General features: G+C 42.0%; 1 protein-coding gene across 4 annotated transcripts in view; it reads right to left on the bottom strand.

Moving 5' to 3' along the window:
• Positions 1-21,883, bottom strand: part of iqca1 (IQ motif containing with AAA domain 1) — a 193,671-nt gene that overhangs the window by 148,091 nt on the left and 23,697 nt on the right. For 2 of the 4 annotated variants that reach the window (XM_060827499.1, XM_060827502.1), the window contains exon 1: positions 21,504-21,776. The exons of 1 other annotated variant lie outside the window; for it this stretch is intronic. In XM_060827499.1, the coding sequence (XP_060683482.1) occupies positions 21,504-21,514 (11 nt within the window). In that variant the 5' untranslated portion in view covers positions 21,515-21,776. Of the gene's footprint in view, positions 1-9,660; positions 9,712-21,503; positions 21,777-21,883 lie in introns of those variants that run through there. One more of the 4 variants, XM_060827501.1, reaches the window with a different exon arrangement.

Raw genomic sequence — 21,883 nt, 5'->3', positions numbered from 1 at the left:
ACCCTCAAGAACAAGGAAAAATAGAGGGGTATAAACCCCACAGACAGCAATGGCTCACAATAATGCTAGACACAGGGGCAGAAATGTCATTAATGGACAAAAGTTTGGCAGAAAAACTAAACATACCAAAAGTAGGAACAGAACCTTATCAGGGCATAGGAGCACCTGTAAAATGGGCAGATGTAGGAAAAATCAAATTAATCCTAAAAAATGGAAAACAAATAGAGACTAAAGCTCTAATTATAGAAGGTCTAAAAGACCAGGGAGAACCAGTAATATTAGGATGGGAAGACATTAAAGGACACAAACTACTAGAACAAACAGAAGACAAAAGAACAGAAGACTTAAAAGAAATTTTAGATAAAGAAAGCAACCCCAAAATCAGAGCAAAAATAAAACACCTAGTGCAAACTCACTGGGAAATCTGGCAAAAAGACTCATACCATTGCGGTAATCTAAACATTGATCCCACTCCCACAGGAATGGGACACTTCAAAATCAAAAAGAAGTATGGCATCAACAAACCAGAGATAGCTAGGGAAATCCAAAAAGTCATAGAAAGACTTGAGGAACAGGGAGTCCTAATAGAAAAAGGATCCCCATACAATACACCCATAATTGGAATACCAAAGCCTGATAAGCCAGGAAAGTACAGACTTGTCTGTGACTACCGAGACTTGAATTCAGGATCAGTGCCCTTCTTGTCATACTTTAAAGGAGCTCAGACTACATTGAATACCTTAAGAAGGGAGAAATATAAAACTACCCTAGACTTATCAAATGGATTTTGGAGTCATCCAATCCCAAAAGAAGAGTGGCCATATACAGCCATAACAGACACCCTAGGGAGACAATTAGTTTGGACCAGACTCCCTCAGGGATACCTAAACAGCCCAGTAATATTTTCTGCAGAAGTCAGAAAAACAGTACAAAACTTAGCTCCGCCAGGACAAATAGAATGCTATGTAGATGATATTTATATCACTCATGGTGACCTAGAAGAACATTTTGCCTGCCTACATAGAATAATGGAACACCTGTACCATAAGGGATATATAATTGGACTAGCAAAATCCCAGATCGCCAGAGAAAATGTAAAATACTTAGGAGTGGAACTAACCAATGAAGGAAAAGGACTAACGGAAGAATACAGTGAAAAAATAGCTGATATTCAACCTCCTACCAAAATTAAAGAATTACAAGCAATATTAGGCCTATGTAACTATGCCAGAGACTTTGTCCCAGGATATGCAGAAATATCTAAACCCCTGTACAAAAAACTAACCGAGAAAGTATTCTCATGGACTGAAGAAGATCAAAATAACCTAAATGAACTAATCAACCAATTAAATAAAGCAGAAAACATGGGAAAGCATGAACCAGGGAAACACATTACACTAGAAGTAATTATAGGGCAAGAAAGTGCCACCGTAAGAGTAACCAGTCAAGGACAGAACAAACCCTTCCAATATATCTCTTTAAACTTTACAGAAACAGAGAGGAAATACCCAAAAATAGAAAAAACATGGGTAGCCATAACTAGAGCAGTGGAACCCATCAGAAAAATCCAAGGGGAAGGAAAGATAATTATCCTCACGGAATTGGCAGAATTACAATCCAAACAACAAAAAATAGAAAGGAGCCAAAGGGTCCACTCGGCCAGGTATGAAAAATGGGATATCCTACTAGCTGACCCCACTATAGAAATATAGCCCCTTACAGGAAAAACAGATACTTGGTGGACACCGAAATATAAACTAGCTGCTACTGAAGAAAAAACTGAATTCAATCCAGATATGTACATCTATACAGATGGTAGTGCCCAAAGAGGCCTGGATAAACAAGGTAAAGAAGAAAAATTAACAGGAATAGGAATAGTAATTGGTACAAAACTAAACAATGAGTTCCAAGAAGAAAAGGTCTTAGAAATAAAAGGACCACTGGGAGGTTCAGCCCAGAAAACAGAAGTAAAGGCGTTAGAATTAGCCTTAAAAGAAGCAAGCCAATTTCCTGCAGAACTCCAAATTCTCGTTTGTACAGATAGCTTTTATGCCAGTAGAGGCTATAACGAGGAACTAGATAAATGGAGTGAAAAAGGATTCCATGATTGTAGGAATCACCCCATACAATATAGACAAATATGGGAAGAAATAGCTAGATTAAAAGAAAACCTCCCAAATGTAAAAGTAATACATGTCAGAGGACACCAGAAAGAAGGTGAACACAAAAAAGGAAATGATCTAGCTGACCGAGCAGCCAAAGCCGCAAGTTTGGGAAAAGAATATAAAATAAGAGTAATAACTAGGCAAATGCAAAAAGAGAATCAGGACAAAGAATTGGAAGACTTACTTCAGGGCAAGGAAGTAAAAGGATACCCTAAAAATCAGGACTACTGGGAAGAATCTGATGGGGTAGTCAAAACCAAATTTAAAGATCAAACCACAGAACAGGCTAAGATAATACCCCCTAGAAAAGGGAGAAGAGAACTTATCAAGACGGCCCACGAAGGCTTAGGGGCCGTGCATCCAGGAATAAAAACCACTCAGTCACACCTAAAGCAGAAATACTGGTGGCCTGGGATGAATGCAGAAGTTAAAAGATATTGTAATGAATGCAAAACTTGCCTAAAATATAATATCAAGGGAGGAACTAAAAAAGAACCGAAAATTATTCAGTCACAAAATATGGAGCCCGGGGATAAATGGATAATGGATTTTATCGGCCCATTGCCGACCTCTCACGGGAAAAAGCCATTTAAAAGACCGAATAAATATTGCCTAGTATGTATTGATGAATGTACCGGATTCACCACCCTGATCCCAACAAAGAGTTGTAGGACACAAGATGCTATAGAAGCTAGTGAGTTGATTCTGGTCGCTAACGGGCCTCCCAGAGTAATTCATACAGACCAAGGACCTGGCTTTAAAAACCAGGACTTTAACATGTGGTGTACCGCTCATGGGATACAGCTTGAGTTTAGCACACCTTACCATCCTGAATCGGCAGGAAAGGTAGAACGGAGAAACCAAGATGTCAAACTAGCCTTGGCAAAATTATTGTGCACTCGCGGTGGTAGTTGGAGTCAATGGTTGAAGGAGGTGCAGCTGGCCATCAATAACACACCCATAGATCTCTTAGGAGCAGAGAACCATATAACTCCGCACTATTTGAGATATGGAGTACAAATGAATACAGAAAATAAGCCTGAAATAGAAACCCAAACTAAACTTAAAAAAGAATAGATAGATCTCCTAAAAACTAAAAAAGAAGAATTAAGACAACAAAGGGAACAGAAAATTCAAGAAGACAGAAAATTTTGGCAACCTAAAGTAGGAGATTGGGTACAAGAGAAAAAACAAAATAAATCAGGAAGAGCCTTTAAAGCCCGCTATCATTTGCCTCAACAGATAATCCAAGTAGGAAATAGGACAGTGACAGTCGGGAAGGAAGGTAAAGAAAGGACTTTATCTGTAGATAATATAAGACCAGTTAACAAAGACTAAGAACATGGCAGATTGGATGGCTGTATATTTAGGAGAAGAAGAGAAACACAGGGAACAAATGGAGGGATTTTTAACCTCCAAGAGAGATGTAAACAGCAGAAATGAAAAAAAATTGGAAACAAATATTTAAAGAAAAAAAAACAAAAACAGAACAATATGGAGTTAGGACAATTAGGGAAAGGCAAAAGGATACCAAAAGTAAAAAACCCTCCTAAACTTAAAAAAAAACCCAAGAAAGAAGAGACTAAGACGATTAAACAAAAGAAACTCACGGCAGAACGCTGCTCTAAGTGTAATATAGTTCAACACACCCTACTATTTATAGTATTAGCCTTTCTAACTATAGGATGGATACTTCAGGCAGTAATAAAGCGCAGCCTGGAATGTAACACAGGTAATAACCCCGACAGCAACAGTAACTCGACAAATTCAGCAGGAATGCCTCTAATAATAGGAGGATTAACCCTATCCAACATGGCCCCAGTAATGTTAGGACTAATTACGATAAATGTTGCGCAAGCTCAAAAATATGAAACTTGGACAGATCCAAGACCCTCAGCAGAAATAATAGGAGAAGAAATTATAGGACACACATACACCTTAGACATAATAGTCTTAAAACAGGAGCTTGTGAATGAAAACCAAGAACAAGATCAAAGAATAGATAATCTTATACAAAATTGGATAGACGAATTACTATCTTATAGTATACAAAATGTTACAACAAATGAAGAAACCTCAGAGAGAGATAGATGGCTCTACTGTTTATACAAAACGTATAACCGTTCAGACTATCAGATCCAGGATCAAAAAACCACTATAACTGCTCCTATCCTATTATTATAAAAATAACACCCATATAATTGGATGCACCGATAAAGCCACACAATGTTATAGCCCATCAGGATACAATACCGCTCTCCTCCAAAACTGCCCAAATGATAATAGAGCAAAAAGAAATGAAACCCATGGACCATGGTCCTGCAAAAATTCCCAACTCAGGAAAAGTAGTATATATAGAACACGGTAGATTTAAATGTGGATACACTTATGAAGTTCCTTAGGATAATTACTATGAAAATAATACCAAAAAGTATAACACTGAGGCAGAAAACCCAGATGGAAATCAAACATCTAAATGGAAATCAGTATATCAAGACTGGAAAAAATTAAAATACTTCTTAAAAGACCCACAAAGACAGGGAACTGAAATAAAAGTAGAAAATACAACTCTGTACTGCTACCATTGGGGCAGGATGTACTGCTACAAAACAAAGCAGAATGCCACCTTTTGGGAACAATCTTCTCCTGATAGATGGCTGGTGATAACCACAAATCAAAAAAAGCAGTAACAGCAACGATAATGATAATAATAATAATAATAATAGACAACAACAGGCAGAAGCATATATTAAGGATTTATTCAAAAATCAGAAAATACAATGGGAAAACTCAAAAAACCTAATAATAGAAGTGATAACAATCAAAAAAGACCAAGCCTGGCAAATTGCCTTTAATGACCTTAGAAATCAATTAAATGTAATAACTAGACGATGGTTGCATAACACCGTAAGAACAGAAAACAGGACAATAGCTGATTTAACCTCAAGGGTATACAGATCCCACGTGGAAAACAAAGATCAACAACTAAAGATCTCACTAGTAGAGATCAAATCCATCCTCGCAAACGAAAATTACGAAACTAAAATAAAACAACCAATTTGGCAAAGCCTAAAAAATGGGTGGCTGAAAAAGGAAAAATGTATTCAAATTAACAATCAGCCTCAACTGATCGAATTCTCTAATTTAATCCTATTAAAACCCTGTGATAATAACACGGTTCAATATGTTAAAAAAAAAAGATTGCCAGATAGAGTACTTCCCATCTGGAAATACCTGGCTAACAAACCAGTCAGGAGAATTTAATGTTACGACAGGACATGTCGGATGTAATGGCAAAATTATGAGACAAAACAGAGAAACTTATAAGAACCCGGCAGAAAAAAATTAATCTAAAAATAGAAAAACCCAAACCTGACCTAGAACATTTTGAAAGAATGCTAACCATCTATTCAGAAAAGCAATGGATGGAGATAACCTTCTCGGGCCCAACGGATGACGAGAAGCTAAAGACCCTCCAGAACCTAATATCAAAAGAAAGGAAGGCTGACCAAAAAACTCTACAGGAAGAGATAAAAATATGTGTAGAAGAATCAAGAAAAAATTGGTATGATAACTTGCATATTAATGCAGGGACTATGTCAGTATTACAAACTACTGCAAACATTTGGATTCTATCATGACTTGGCCTAGAACAATATACACCGCTCTTAGTGGGACTTATCCTACTCTGGGTGTTTGTGGTCGTAATTTGGCCATTTCTCAAGCCATTAATCAAAGGATTGATTCCAGAACGAAAATAAACCACATTCTGCTTCCTCGACCGGCAAGCATGGATGAAACCACAACCAAATACCAAGAAGTCCTAGACTTCCTGGGAAAACAAAACCAAGACTTACTTGGGACTCTGAACTATTGTGAAGGAACGGGAATTTCTCGAACCAATGTGATATTTTCTCCCACATGAAAGAACAATTTAGCCCTGTAGTCATGCCCGTAAGTCTATGGGACGCCTACTGCCACCACCTACCCATTATAGGAGGAAACATTCTGAAAGGACTCCAGCTCCTTTGGGGCTTGGTAGAATATAAATGGGTCCATTTGACCCTAGGTATAGGACTAATTCTCACAATTATGATTGGCTTTGAATTTAAACGAAGAAAATTTGAAATTACTAAGGGAGAATGGGGATCGTTTTTAACACTGATCTCCTCAACCATAATCATATCTTTTAATTATGAACCAGAATGGGCCATTTCTTGTGCTACCATTCACTTGATTCTAAAGACATTAATTGTCTGTCATTCGGTCTTAACACAGACCTCAAACCAGGATAAACCTTCGTTTGTCCAAACCAAAAACCAAACCAAACCTTTGAAACACAGACACGACCCGTCTTTGGGTGACGCTAAATCAGAAAAACAAAATAAGTCCAAGCAGCTACCACCTTGGAAGAAACCAAAACCACAGAAAACCTGCGTACCAAAATGGAACCAAAAACTTACATTACTGGAACTCAACAAACCCTCTGCATCTATGCGAAAAAAAAACAACCTCAATATTCCTTTATCAATATCCAAAAATTAAAGAATGGGTAACTAGAAAGAAGGAAACCAACACCACACGGAATACGGATGGTGGACTGAGCCAAGAACAGTTCTAAAAGAACACAACATTGGACAATGTTTAAATTGTAATGGACGTAAAAAGGCACAGAGACTAATATGCACATTTTGCTCAATGCTATTCGAAGAATTGAATATGAACATATTACTTTCTGTATGCAAACCAACAAAGATGTTGCCAGACCCAGATTTGATCAAAGGGGAACGCATTCGACAAACACCCCTTTCAAAAGAATATATGGTACAGTATGACCGTAGAAGAGGCCATAACCTGGCTGAACACTTAATGATACTCTCCAAAGGAAAATATACCTTTGTGGACTGTCTGAACTATGTTGCAAAACTACAAAAGCGGAATGAAGAAAACCTAACTGACCTAAACATGCTCCGATCCAACATAAAACAAGACGAGTTTAATTACGTAACCAGAGAAGCCAACAGACCGTTACCTCATCCACAAATCGATATGATAACCGAATGGTCAAAATGGACATGGTCACCTAAAGCCATAGAAACGGTGGTAACTTATACATCACCGACCCATGATTGGAAATGGACGGAAAGAGAATATAAGAACCCACCTGGATACAATGACTGCCTCCTGAGGGAACTCCGGAGAAAACACAAAATATCCCCCTACATGGCATGCGAAAGAGACCGCAAACAGGATCCCAAAGACTACCATGAGTACAAAATGAGGATTCTGAATGAAAGACCAAAACGGATGGTCCAACAAACTTCATGGTACAGTTGGAAACACGATGGCTGTCAAGGCCCCGAACCAAAACCAACATGGAAACCAGAGGTCCGGCTCTTTGACCACCAACATGATTGGAAACGAAATCCACTGATGAAATTCGTCGGAACCCCAACAACTGAATCTGATCATGAAACCCGCCATGGGAAGTCTGACTCAGAATAATTTCGCATAATTAAATGAAATGTATGCGTTGATTTAATGTTGCCTTTTCTGCTTTACTCACAATAGCTCTCATAATAAGAGCGTCAACTGCAACAAACTACACCGCTGATGAATAAAGTGAAGATAATAATAATGGAGCGCAGAAAAACGAAAAACTCCTGATACATGCTGCTATTGGTACAACAATCATTGTAGAACTCTGTTCAGCTATCATTTGAACTTTTTAAAGACACATGGGGAAATCTCGCTTTTCAAGAGGGGGATGTCACGGGATCCATTACTTCTTCATGAAAAGACTCGATTCCTCTGTGGAATTTTACCTGATTATATTATATTGTATAAGATTAAGCTTAACAACAATGGTGCTATTAACTCGTTAAGTGTCATGGGATCCGTCTACTTCTTCATGAAAAGACTCGATTCCTCTGTGGAATTTTACCTGATTATATTATATTGTATAAGATTAAGCTTAACAGCAATGATGCTATTAACTCGTTAAGTGTCATGGGATCTGTCTACTTCTTCATGAAAAGACTCAATTCTTCTGTGGAATTTTACCTGATTATATTAGATTGTAGCAACAATGATACTATTAACTCTTTATTGTATTTTAGCCTAGCAACAATTAAGTATAACTATGACTATGTGGCAACTGCTCTCTACCAGCTACTTATCAGCTACTTATTGTTTTCTCAGCTAATTAAGTGTTTAACGCGACCTTTAAACAATGCTGACCGAGGCACAGTTTGAGATTCCAGTTCTTTAAACAAATGATGTAATTGCTTAACTTAGACTGTAAGGGATATAAAAGCAGAGCTAAAACAGACAGAACTCACTCTTGTCTTGAAACACAGACAATGAGTCACCCAACCATCCTCTGAACCACCAGGCTTGCAGAAAAGACACATTTGTGCAAAATACGGACCGATCGGATGAAACATACGAACGGCTAAGAGCTTGCTGAAATACGCCTGCCTAAAAGATTCTCGGTTGAGGCACTGCATTCTAGCCTGAAGAAGATACAATCTGAACCAACTAGCTGAAACACACTAGTCTAAGAAGATCCCATTTGGGACACTCAGGTATTAAGCTCTGCTTTTATCCTAGGTATCTTTTAAGAACATTCAAAAAGGCTGTAACGATTGTGATTAACTGAAAACATCTGATTGTGAGTATTCAACTTATTATATTGATAAATTTCTATTATATTTTACACCACACACTTCGTATTCGCCGAACCTTTATTTGATAAGATATGTTTACCTTTGTGTTGGTATGTTAAGTCTAGAACTTAGCTGAGAAGGCATTAGGATTGACTTAAAGTGAATCCCTCTCACTCCTAGGTGAAAGGATAAACTGAAGGGACCTAGAGACCTGCGATAAACCCAGCCGAGTTTGTAGCTATCAGGACCATACAGTCAATAGGGACCACTGGTAAACTTGACAGGTAACGGCCTCAGGTATATGCCCGAGGTACTGTAGTTTAATCCGGTAGTAACCCATACCTATTGAGGATATCCACCTGAATAACATAACATGGGCACACATAAACAAGATGGCTGCTGAGCCAGAAGTTGGTCACTTAGCACACAAGATGGCCGCTGAGCCATTATTTAGGAAAGCACAGCAAAGCATACACAGATACTGCCTGAGGCTAACAGGATACCAGCACAATAGACACAGAACATAAATGATTAGTTTAGGCGGTTGGGGAGAGAATACACATCAGTAATGTCTACTGCCCGCCAAAGATTCTGAGTCCAGCTACCACCTCCAATAGAAATGTTAACTACCTAAGACTGCTTGTATACAAGTGTTAATACTCCAGATTTGCAGTAATGGAAACGATTTTCCTTCTCAGGAAGAACAATCACGACCAATTACTGCAGCAATGGACTTCCGAGTAGCAGAAACTGGCAATGATTCTGTAATGTTTTCTGTAAACAAACTATGCTGTACAAACAAAGACTCGATACTTGAAATAGTATACCATGAAATGTATAAAATATCATGACATGTGCTCCGAGGGGGAGAGAAGGCTCGCTGCTGACAGCTGTGCTGGCGGACGTCTCTCTCTCTCTCTCTCTCTCTCTCTCTCCCCGGAGCTCCAGTATTTCCTTGTACCATAAACTCTGTTGATGATTCCCTATTCTGATTCTGATGCTGGTGATATTCCCCACAACAACTGGCACTGCTAGCAGGGTCTCCTATTCCTGGTGCTCTGATCAAAGGGCGTGATCAGGGAGCCAGTGTAAGAAACACTTTGAATTTGAAAATGGGAAGAGTCAGATCGGGCCAAAGACACAGTTTAAAAGGGTATACCATTGTGACGTATAACCTGTGCGATAGTACTGGGTTGTGTATAAGTGCATGCCCGTGGAGCATAAGTGAGAAAGTGTACTAACTGGCGTGATAACCAGCTGCTTGTGTTGAAACGACCAGAGGACGAGGTACTGCCTGCCCCAAATGGTTGTTCAGAGGAGTAGCCCCCCACACGATAGTTGGGAATTGAAGTGGGAATTGAAGCATCAAGGGCACTAGGAGTTGTGAAGCACAAGTGGCAAATGCGAGTAATGTTGGACTCTGTAGGGGTGAGAATTGCAGAGTCCAGTTAGAGCCTAGTCGAAGGTTAGGTGCTATCTGTTATTGTGTTTTCAATTGAAGTGGTGAGGAAAAGAAGCTGATCACTCTGACCAAACCTCCAGTGGAGCAGCACGTTGCTGAGGTGGGAAGTGTGGACACTGTGAGTAACCATCATATCCTGTCAGTCTGTAGTAGAACAGCAGAGCTTGAATAGCGACAGTGGCTAGGAGGGTAAAAATCCCCCCAGTAGAGAGCACACCGGGGTAGAGGTAGGTTTCTGGGCCTATCGGATGGCATTGGAACAGTAGAGGTGGCCGGGAGGGTAGAGGAGTGCTAGTAGACAGCACACCGTAATGAATCAAAATTCCCAGCCGATTGGTAAGTAGCAACTAGTAGTGGTGGCCAGGAGGGTAGAGAAGTCCCGCCGGCAGAGAACATACCTTGCTAGGAGGCTGCTACGGCCACACAGGTGCTGGGGCAGTCTTAGTGGTCAGTGGGTAGAGAAGTCCCACTGGATAAGGACACTTTACTGTTGGTGGTATCCAGGGGTACACAATCGCCGAGATGGCAGATCAAGATTTTAAAGGGGATGCTGCAGGTACCCTTATTGAGAAATACAAAACAAACAGACTAGTGCTGACAGACTAGATGAAGAAAAGGGGTTGGGACCCATCCCAGACATTAGAACAGCAGCGGAATTTGATTAATAAAGCAAAACAAAAGAAAACTAAAAAGGTGTAATATCAGTGTACCAATTAGCAGGCCTAACTGAACAAGTAGGTGCCTCCACTAGCAGGTGGAGAAAAGGCCAAGAATGAAATGAGGAGCTGGGGGATGGGATAAAGCAGCTGAAACAAAGATTACAAAAAGTACAGGAGGAAAGGGAGACTGACTTTTTCCCCTCCTACGAAACTGTACAGCAGGGATCAACTGCTCCCTCAGCAGAGGGTGCAAGAATATAATCTAGCGCCAGTCACTAGAGGGGGGAACAGAGTTGTAGCCAAAAGCAAAGTATAACCCTTTACCCTGGGAGAAGGGCAACCGATCATGGCCTCCGTGAGCAAATTACAGCCCCGAAGTGCAAACACAAGATCCTGGGAAGAGCTAGACAGTATATGGGTTGAGCACCAACTGCACTTGAGGGATATGCACCAGCTGGTCCTGGCAGCCTGCCCAGCAGACAAATGGAGACAGGGAGCTGGCGGACCTGAAGCCACAGCAGCCCGTGACTTTTGGGGTGGACACATGTTGTTGCCCTTACAGCTGAGATAGATGGCCAGCAGGCACCCTTCGCCTATTTTAAAGAAGAGATCCAGCGGGTATGAGGAAATGCTCTCACGAGCTAGAGCAAAATCACAATCACTCAACAGCCTAAAAGGGAAGGAGCCTCTGAATACAGGGAATGATTATTTAGGGTATAGCAGGAGTGCTCAGGTCAAGCAAACCCAGATCATGGGGACCAGGCATTCATTCAGGCGTTTAGAGACGGGCTTTCTGGCACCCATTAATCCAGCCTGAAAATGGGAGTGATAATGCCCCAAAATTATGATGACCTGGTAGAGTGGCCTAGCAGGGTGCAGGAGGCAGAAGCTCCCACAATGAAATCAAAACCCAACAGCGAAGTCAACTGGAATGGAGGCGAAGGCAGAACCAAACTATTCTGCCACAACTGTGGCCGACAGGGACACCTTGCCAGAGACTATAGGGCCCCACAGGCAAGGAATAGGACAAGGAAAGTACTGCAGCCACTGAAATAGAGCAAGTCATACAGAGGCAGTGCGCTGGGAAAAGCATGGGGAACCCCCATCAAACACCAGTTGAGAATCCACGCACTGCTGAGCACCAGCAAACAGCCAAAACAGGCTGTAGTAATAAAAATCAAAGCGCACCAAAGGAGCCAGGGAAGGATAGTCCAGGATGGCTGAAATTCAAAGGGAACCAAGCCGCAGACTGAGTAGCCCAGAGAACCTTAGAGCAGGAAACAATTGATGAGGTTCCAACAGCGACAATTGAACTAACGGAAGATGCGATTCACATACAGCAGCTGCAGGAGGACACCCCACAGGCAGAGAGAGAGATGGAAAATGCAGGGAGCACTTAAAGGGGAGGATGGTGCCTGGAGGAAAGCAGACAAGATGGTAGCATCAGCGTGCATACAAAACACCTTGTTTGAGCTGCACCACCGGCTCTCACATACAGGCAGGGAAGCTATGATAGCAAGTCTAGGGAGAGTGGTGGTGGAAGGGAATGGGAAGAGATATAGCCAAACACTGCCGCAGATGCATGATTTGCACACAACACAACCCAGGTAGGCCCATGAAAGTTAAGATGGGACACCAACCGAGGTCAAGGGGACCCTGGGAACACCAACTACCACCTTCCCGTGGGAAATGTGCTGCGTGGTCATCATAGACCAGTTCACCCGATGGGCAGATGCATTCTCCACCAAGAACTGTACCACTGCCACTGGAGCCAGGATTCTAGCATAGGAGGTAACCCCGAAGTGGAGTATCTCTACAGACCAACTCCGATCAAGAGATACGTTTCACAGGCAAAGTTATGAAAACAGGATGCCAGCTAATAGGGATAAAACAAAACTTTTGTATCCTCTATCACCCCCAGAGCTTAGGGATGGTAACGAGAATGAAGAAAACCCTTAAAAATGCTTTAGCTAAGGCCATGCAGACATCAGGGAGGACATGGGCCAAAGTGCTGCCAGCCATACTAATGAAATTAAGAGACACCACGAATAGGCCAACCAGACTAACATCCTACGAATTAATGACTAGGCGAGCAATGCAATTACCAACACCACTATAATGGGTGGGACCGATATATGTACCGCTAAAATATGTACTAGAATTAAGCACCCAACTAAAAGAGATGGTAAATTGGTAAATGAGAGACAAGACCAAAAGGACAAGGCAGGGGAACTCAAAATCTTCCCTGAGGTCCCAGCAGCTGGGAGCCGCATCCTCCTACAAACCGGGCCTGACAAACTCGGCTTTTCCCCAAAATGGAATCGTTCGTACAAAGTGATAATCAGTGGTGACACCTCTGCGCCTATATAGACATTAGGGAAAAAGGAACGTGGAGTCAATCACCGGACCCAACTCGAACCGTATAAGGACTCCTATGAACGAACTAATATGATTGGCCATAACCCCAGGCACAGACAGGAACTGAGAGCAAGACAGTGACCAAGGGGAGAGCACCGTGACCACAACCAAGCAAACCACCCAGAGGCATGGGTAAAACTGCTGATAAGGCACAGAAATCACCTACGGTTGCCTACCTCCGGGTACCATTGTTTTAAAAAAAAGGGACACTGACTATTAACATCATTTAACTTTAATCATGTACATACGAGAGTATGTACTACTGTTTCGGAAGCCTGTCAGGATTTGAGAACAACCTCTTTTAAAAACCCAGCTAAGTTGACATGGGAATTACCTACTGGTGCAATCAGTCAAATCCATATTTGTGGCCACCCCTGTGTGGACCCCTCACGACTTATACACAATAGACAGCTCGGGCGTGCCATGGAAGGGACAGCCAGGGAAATACAAAAGGGGACTCCAGGGTAGGTGTGTGGAATTGGTCAAACCCACCGGCCCATGGGGTTGGGCACACCAACGGGGGGGAAGACCTACTTAAACATCGCTGATTACCCACTCTGTTTCACCGGGGCAGGGATGGAGATGTGTTTATGCCCTGGTACCGAGAAATAGTTCATGTGTGCAGACACAACGTACTCACCAGCACTGTACAATCACCCAGAGACAACCTACCTGCACCTGCAGCGAACAGGCATGCTTGAACGTGACCGCGGGAAGGCAGTTTATATGCAGACAGTGCAATGACACTCTGCCACATGGACATACCAGTTTGATACCTACCAGCTGGGGGGAGCAAACGGGGAGTCAGAGGCAAGATGGAAAGACAAGCAGGCACAGGAACAGGACACTGTGTGCATTTGGGCAGGGAGGGGATTCGTTTTCTTATTTTAAGGGGATTTACACTCCTGACACACCAAACCTCCTGAATCTTTTCGCAGTAGGAATGATAGGACTCCTCGCTGTACCATGCCCCAGCAGGGGATATGTTCGGAGAAGGATAGTGACCCGCTCCATCAGCCAGGAATCCTGCGCTGATTGGCAGATCATCATTGCAGTACGGGTTTTGGGGATCTCTGTCTTTGAGGGGCCGGCAAGGGTTATCAGCGCTAAAAACCAAAACTATATATTTTTTCCCACTTCCCCTCTGACACAGTCAAGGAGGAGAGTCCTTGGACACACACACACACACACACACACACACACACACACACACACACACACTGATCCAGCTCGCTCAAGAGCCAGCTCTCAAAGTGAACAGAACCTCTGACAGTCTTTTCATTTTGCTTTACCACCCTCCCTCCAACACCACCCCCCCCTCCCCCCGCCCGCGCCCTCACACACACTAAGCCTAACTGCGGTAGTGGTTATTTTTCCCTCAGCACCCATGTGGTGTGTGTGCAGGTGTGAGACAGTGAAAGACACAAAGTGCACAAATCTTTATTCAAATTTTCACCACCAGGAAGAAAAGAACCACCGGAGTGGCCTGTGACAAGCAGTGCCCTTCACATCTCAAAGGGCAATGCTGTTTGATCAAACAGTGAAGGGGAGGGCAGGGACTAAATCAAAACTATATTGTGTGTGGATTGACAATCTCAGGGAACAGGAGAAAGTGAGGTCTGCAGATGCTGGAGATCAGAGCTGAAAGTGTGTTGCTGGAAAAGCGCAGCAGGTCAGGCAGCATCCAAGGAACAGGAAATTCGACGTTTCGGGCATAAGCCCTTCATCAGGAACAATACATCAAAGGCTCTACAAGCAATCAATGGTGAATTGGCTGAACTCAGACTTTACACACTTCAGACACATTACGTGGTGGATTATCAGTTAGCCCAGCAAAGGGGAGTATGTGCAATCATTGTTGACAAGTGTATAACCTATGTCATTAACGATGCTTACAATGTTACACAGACATCAAAAACATTCGGGACCAGCTAGATGACTTCAGACAAGGTGCCACAGGAGGAGATAGCTGGCTAGAATGGCTGGTAGGTAAATCCTGGGGACGCTATTTGACACACGGGATTGTTCTCCTTATTTCACTCATACTGGTATTTTGCCTAGGCCTCGGGTGTTTAACGCTTTGCGGTAAGGTGCTACTGATGTGGGCCATGCCAGGAGCAAGAGTCACCACAGAAGAGCCCTCAACGAAACTCACGTTCCTTGATACCCCTCGGGATGAGGAGACCTTAACAAAGGTCTAGATGTGAGTTGGGTGGTCTATTGGAGATCTCTAAAGTCGCCTCCTTGACCACAAAGTGGGGAGTGAAGTGGGAGTTGACACAGGGCATGCTGACATGGCGCACACAGATACAAGATAGCCACTGAGCCATAAGTTGGTCACTTAGCACACAAGATGGCTACTGAGCCATTACATGGAAAACTACAGCAAAGCATACACAGATACTGCCTGAGGCTAACAGGATGCCAGCAAAAGACACAGAACATAGATGATTAGTTTAAGGCGGGTGGGGAGAGAATACACATCAGTAACGTCCACTCCCACCGAGGTCATAGAGTCATAGAGATGTACAGCACTGAAACAGACCCTTCGATCCAACTCGTCCATGCCAACCAGATATCCCAATCCAATCTAGTCCCACCTGGCAGCACCTGGCCCATATCCCTCCAAACCCTTCCTATTCACATACCCATCCAGATGCCTTTTAAATGTTGCAATTGTACCAGCCACCACTACATCCTCTGGCAGCTCATTCTATACACATGCCACCCTCTGAATGAAAGGTTGCCCCTTACGTCTTTTATATCTTTCCCCTCTCACCCTAAACCTATGCCCTCTAGTTCTGGACTCCCCCATCCCAGAGAAAAGACTTTGTCTATTTATCCTATCCAAGCCCCCCCCCATGATTTTATAAACCGCTATAATGTCATCCCTCAGCCTCCAACGTTCCAGGGAAAACAGCCTATTGAACCTCTCCCTATAGCTCAAATCCTCCAAACCTGGCAACAACCTTGCAAATCTTTTCTGAATCCTGTCAAGTTTCACAACATCTTTCTGATAGGAAGGAGACCAGAATTGCACCCAATATTCCAACAGTGGCCTAACCAATGTCCTGTATAGCAGCAACATGACCTCCCAACTCCTGACCGATAAAGGAAAGCATATCAAGTCCTTCTTCACTATCCTATACCTGCGACTCCACTTTCAAGGAGCTATGAACCTGCACTCCAAGGTCTCTTTGTTCAGCAACACTCCCTTGGACCTTACCATTAAGTGCATAAGTCCTGCTAAGATTTGCTTTCCCAAAATGCAGCACCTCACATTTATCTAAAATTAAACTTCATCTGTCACTTCTCAGCCCATTGGCCCATCTGATCAAGATCCCGTTGTAATCTGAGGTAACCTTTTTCGCTGTCCACTACACCTCCAATTTTGGTGTCATCAGCAAACTTGTCTGAGTCCAGCCACCACCTTCAGTTGAAATGTTAACTACCTAAGACTGCTTGGAAATAGGTGTTCATACTTCAGATTTGCAGTAATGGAAAACGATTTTCCTTCTCAGGAAAAACGATCACGATCAATTACTGCAACAATCGACTTCCGAGTAGCTGCTGAACCTGACAATGACTCTGTAATGTTTTCTGGAAACAAATCATGCTGTATAAACAAAGACTCGATACTTGAAATATTATACCATGAAATGTATAAAATATCATGACATGCTCCAAGGGTGAGAGAAGGCTCGCTACTGACAGCCGTGCTGGCAGTTGCCTCTCTCCCCAGAGCTCCGGTTTCTTTGTACAATAAACTCGTCGTTGAATCCCGATTCTGACTCTGAGGCTGTGATTTTCACCATAACAAAAGGGTTTACAATCATGAGTACTGAATACAAAAAAAGACTCCACTATAAGCTCGCAGAATCCTCGATGTACTAAAAGCACACAAGCAACTTAAATCTCTGCATCTCAACCCAACTTCGGGAAATTAACATTTCCCATCCTGCCTAATGATGCCATCCCATGCAACACATGTCTCACCCTTGAGGATTGTAGAAGGCAGTAAGATTGTCTTCATTATCACAATTTCATAGGCAACGAGGGCAAAATATTTTTTGTTGTCACTGGTCTGGACAACAACTGTTTTGGAAGGAATGGATGAGATGGGATAACTTAAAATCTTCACTTTGAGCTTCAGTATAAGAAACATATGCTACAATATGTAGAACTGTATAAATATAAAATACTATGGGATGAGGAGAATTTTTTTTACTCAGAGGATTGTGAACCTTTGGAATTCTCTACTACAGAGTACTGTGGAAGTTCAGTCTTTTGAATATGTTTAACATAGAGATTGATAGATTTCCAATTATGCATGATGTACAGTGTTGTGGGGGGAGAGTGGGTAAAAGGAATTGAAGAGTTTGTTAGGTATGATCGTATTAAATGGTGATGCAGGCTCAAGGGGTTGAATGTCCTTCTTCAGTATCCAAACAACTAGGGAGAATGAAGAGGTGAAGGAAATTAGCATCAATAAAAGTTTGAACTGGAGGAATTATTGGGACTGAAAGTTAATAAGTCTCTGATGGTATTAGCTTTAGAAACAGACAATGCACCAATGGTTATCTTCTCAAATTGTACAGATTCTGAAATGCTTCCTGAGGATAATAAAGTTAGCAAATGTCATCCTATTATTGAAGAAGGGAGTCAGACAGAGAAACAGGGAATTGCAGACCATTAGCCTAATATCAGAAGAAGTGAAAAGGCTAGAATCGATTATAAAGGCTGTGATAAACAACCAAGCTGATAAAAATCTGATTAGGTATAGTCAGCACGGGTTCATGAATAAAAATCATGTTTGATGCACCAATGAGTTTTGTTTTAAAATTGTTACAAACTAAATTGATGAACGAGAGATGATGGATTTGATTTGATTTGATTTATTACTGTCACGTGTACTGAGGTACAATGAAAAGTTTTGTCTTACGAGCTTTACAAGCAGATCATACTATACAAGTGCATCAAGTTGCATATTCTACTTAGATTTTCAGAAGGATTTTAATGCAGTCACCCATAGGGGGCTGTTCAGAAAAATAAAAGCAGATGGGATAGGAGGTAATGTAATTAATGACTGACTGATAAACAGAAAGCAGAGTGGAAACAAGAGGGGAATTCTTAGGCAGCCATGACTAGTGGGATACTGCAAGGATCAGTAGTTGTTCCCCAGTCACTCACAAATATGAGGGTGATTTGGAAGTGGGGATTAAGTATAGTATTTCCAAGCGATACAAAGCTAAATGAGAATGTGTGTTGTGAGAAAGATGTAAAGTTGTATCATGGGGCTTTGAACAGTTTAATGAAGGGGCAAGAACACCGCAGATGGAATATAATATAGAAAAAAGTGAAATTATCCGCTTTAGTAAGAGGAACAGATGCGCAGAATATCTCTTAAATGGCAGGGATTGGCATGTGTTGATGTAAAAAGGAACCTCGGTATCATTGTCAATTAATGTCTGAAGCCTAACGTGCAAGTGCAGCAAGCTATTAGGAAAGCTCTTGGAAAGTTGGTCTTTATTGCAAAAGATTCTGAGTACAGGAGTAATGAAGCCTTGCTTCAACTGCATGGGAGCTTGGTTACACAGCACATGAAGTACTGTGTGCAGTTTTGATCTCCTTATCTCAAGAAAGATATTATTCCCATAAGGGAGTGCAACAAAGGTTCACTTGACTTGTCCCTGAGATGGAAGGACTGTCCTGTGAAGATACATTGGGTAAACTGGGCCTGTATTCCCTAGAGTTTCAAAGGATGTGGGGTGGTGATCTCATGGAAACTTACAAAATACATTGACAGCAATGGGGTGGGTAAAAAGCATCGAAGTATTCTATCATCCATAACCAGATTGAATGGTTTGGCAGGCTCAACTGGCTGAAAGGCCGACTTCTGTTCTTATGTACCAACTGTCTGCCATGCCATACAATTTAAGATTTATTAAAGTTATGACAATATTGGCTTCATAGTAATTTCAATGTCAAGTAAGTCACTATTTGGAGAAATGACAACACATTCATTTTTTTAAGCATTACAGAAAATATTTTAATTCACATTTTTTAATTGTTCTAGTCAGGTTTAATAACCATGTGGTAACCCTTCAATAAATGGGTAAAAGCTGGCAACTTATTTGACAATAAGATTGAGCGTAGTTTAGCTACTGTCTTCATCACACAAACACCTTTCCAGTCAATGGGCCAATGGATGGTTATTATGGGATGAATTTTTGTTCCGATCAATTGTGCTGGATTTATTACTGCATTAATTGGCATCACTTAGACAAAACATGAAATGAATTTGATACTGTCTATAGATATCTTATGTAGAACCTAAATGGTCAACTCACCTGATCTGCACATCTTTGGACAGTGGGAAAAAACCAGAGCAAACCCACACAGACACGGGGATAAAGTGCAAACTCCATGCAGTCAGTCGCCTGAGTCGGGAATTGAACCCGGGTCTCTGGCACTGAGGCAACAGTGCTAACCACTGTGCCACCGTGCCGCTATTTCTAGGCATTCTTACTTTCCATGAGGTCTCATTTAAGTATCCAAGAGTGGATGAGATGTTTCTTCTATAATGACTTAGCAATAGGCAGGGAGCGTTTACTCTGGAAAGTTGGAAGCTAAGGGGTGACCTTATAGAGATTTATAAAATCACAAGGGGCATGGATAGGGTAAAGTGGCAAGGTCTTTCCACTGGGGTGGGGGAGTCAAAAACTAGAGAGCATAGCTTTAAGGTGAAAGAGGAAAGATTTAAAAGGGACCTAAGGGACAACTTCTTCACGCAGGGGATGGTGTGTGTATGGAATGAACTGCCAGAGGAAATGGTAGAGGCTGGTACATCAACAACATTTAAAAGTCATCTGGTGGGTATATGAATAGGAAGGTTTTAGAGGGATAGGAGACAAGTGCTGCCAAATGGGACTAGATTAGGTTAGGATATCTAGTTGCCATGGACGAGTTGGACCGAAGGGTCTGTTTCAGTGTTGTACATCTCTATGACTCTAATGTCAAATTGTACTACACCTCATGTTATGCCAGCTATCATTAACCTGTGCTCAGCATCATTTATGTGTTCTCCTTTCAATTGTAGTGTTATTGTAGACAGTAGAACACCAAAGTAACTTAACAAGCTACAGTGCAATACTGCAGTGCAAAATCTGACAGATTGCAATATTCAGATTACTGACTTTTGCACCTTCTAGAATATTGTATCACTTTTAGAAGGTTTTCCCAAAACTTGAATGGATCACTGTAGTATTACAATTTTATAAATAAAGTAATACTAAAGAGGGATATTAGATTTTTATGATGATGTTTCTGTTTTTACTCAAATCACCAAATGGAATACATTTTGGCTCAAAACAAAAATGAAAAAACTAATGAATCTTAATTCTAAAATTTGGAAACCCATTTCACATTTTTTAATTGTACCTTGAGGTCACTGATAATTGCATTATGTAATTCGCATTACAAATTACTTCCATTTCACAATTAGATTAGATTAGATTACTTACAGTGTAGAAACAGGCCCTTCGGCCCAACAAGTCCACACCGACCCGCCGAAGCGCAACCCACCCATATCCCTACATATACCCCTTACCTAACACTACAGGCAATTTAGCATGGCCAATTCACCTGACCCACACATCTTTGGACTGTGGGAGGAAACTGGAGCACCCGGAGGAAACCCACGCAGACACGGGGAGAACGTGCAAACTCCACAGTCAGTCGCCTGAGGCGGGAATTGAACCCAGGTCCCTGGCGCTATGAGGCAGCAGTGCTAACCACTGTGCCACTGTGCCACCGTGCCGCCCAATTGAAAAGCAATAATGCGACTGGTCTATTGCAAATCAATTTCAATTAACATGCAATTCTGATTTTAAAAAGCTCAGTGAAGATTGATTTTCTGTCCAAAAGGAACTTCAGAATATCATGCTACAACTAAATGAATATGCTACAATCCTGTTCAGCCTGGGGCATAATCTAATCTTAGTTCAATCACTATTTCTAACGAAGTCTATAGCATTGCAATATGTTCTGTTGAAATGCTCAATTTCCCTTATTTCCTCTCGCTACATACTTTGATGCATATTTAATCTACACAAATTAACTCCTTGCTTACCTGTTTGACATGATGCCAGCAGTGTGGGAAGGGTAGCTTATGGGTGCTTGGACTTCCCCTGAGCTGGAAGGGGTGGTCGGTGTTACAGACTGTTTGATTTCATCCTCCACACTGTATCAGATCCTCCAGGAATTCCAGGTGGGTTTCCTGCAAGCCTGGACACCCACTCTTCCAATCTCCCTGTAGCAAATTTTACTGATTTACGAAACAATCGTGTGCGTGCCTTTTGGCTTTGTTTTTAGGAGCTCTTGAACTTTCTTTCAAAGCTCAGTGTCTCTCCCAGTTGCTCCTCCAAACTCCAGGGCAACCAGGACGCTGGCGCATGCGCGGTTCCAGCGCTGACGGACGGCGTGAAGATGCGGCCGTAATGCGCATGCGCA

This window comes from Hemiscyllium ocellatum, chromosome 7, assembly GCF_020745735.1.
Source record: "Hemiscyllium ocellatum isolate sHemOce1 chromosome 7, sHemOce1.pat.X.cur, whole genome shotgun sequence".
NCBI lineage: Eukaryota > Metazoa > Chordata > Chondrichthyes > Orectolobiformes > Hemiscylliidae > Hemiscyllium > Hemiscyllium ocellatum.
Note: the sequence above shows the minus strand (reverse complement) of the source record. Positions and strands in the feature narration are given on the sequence as shown.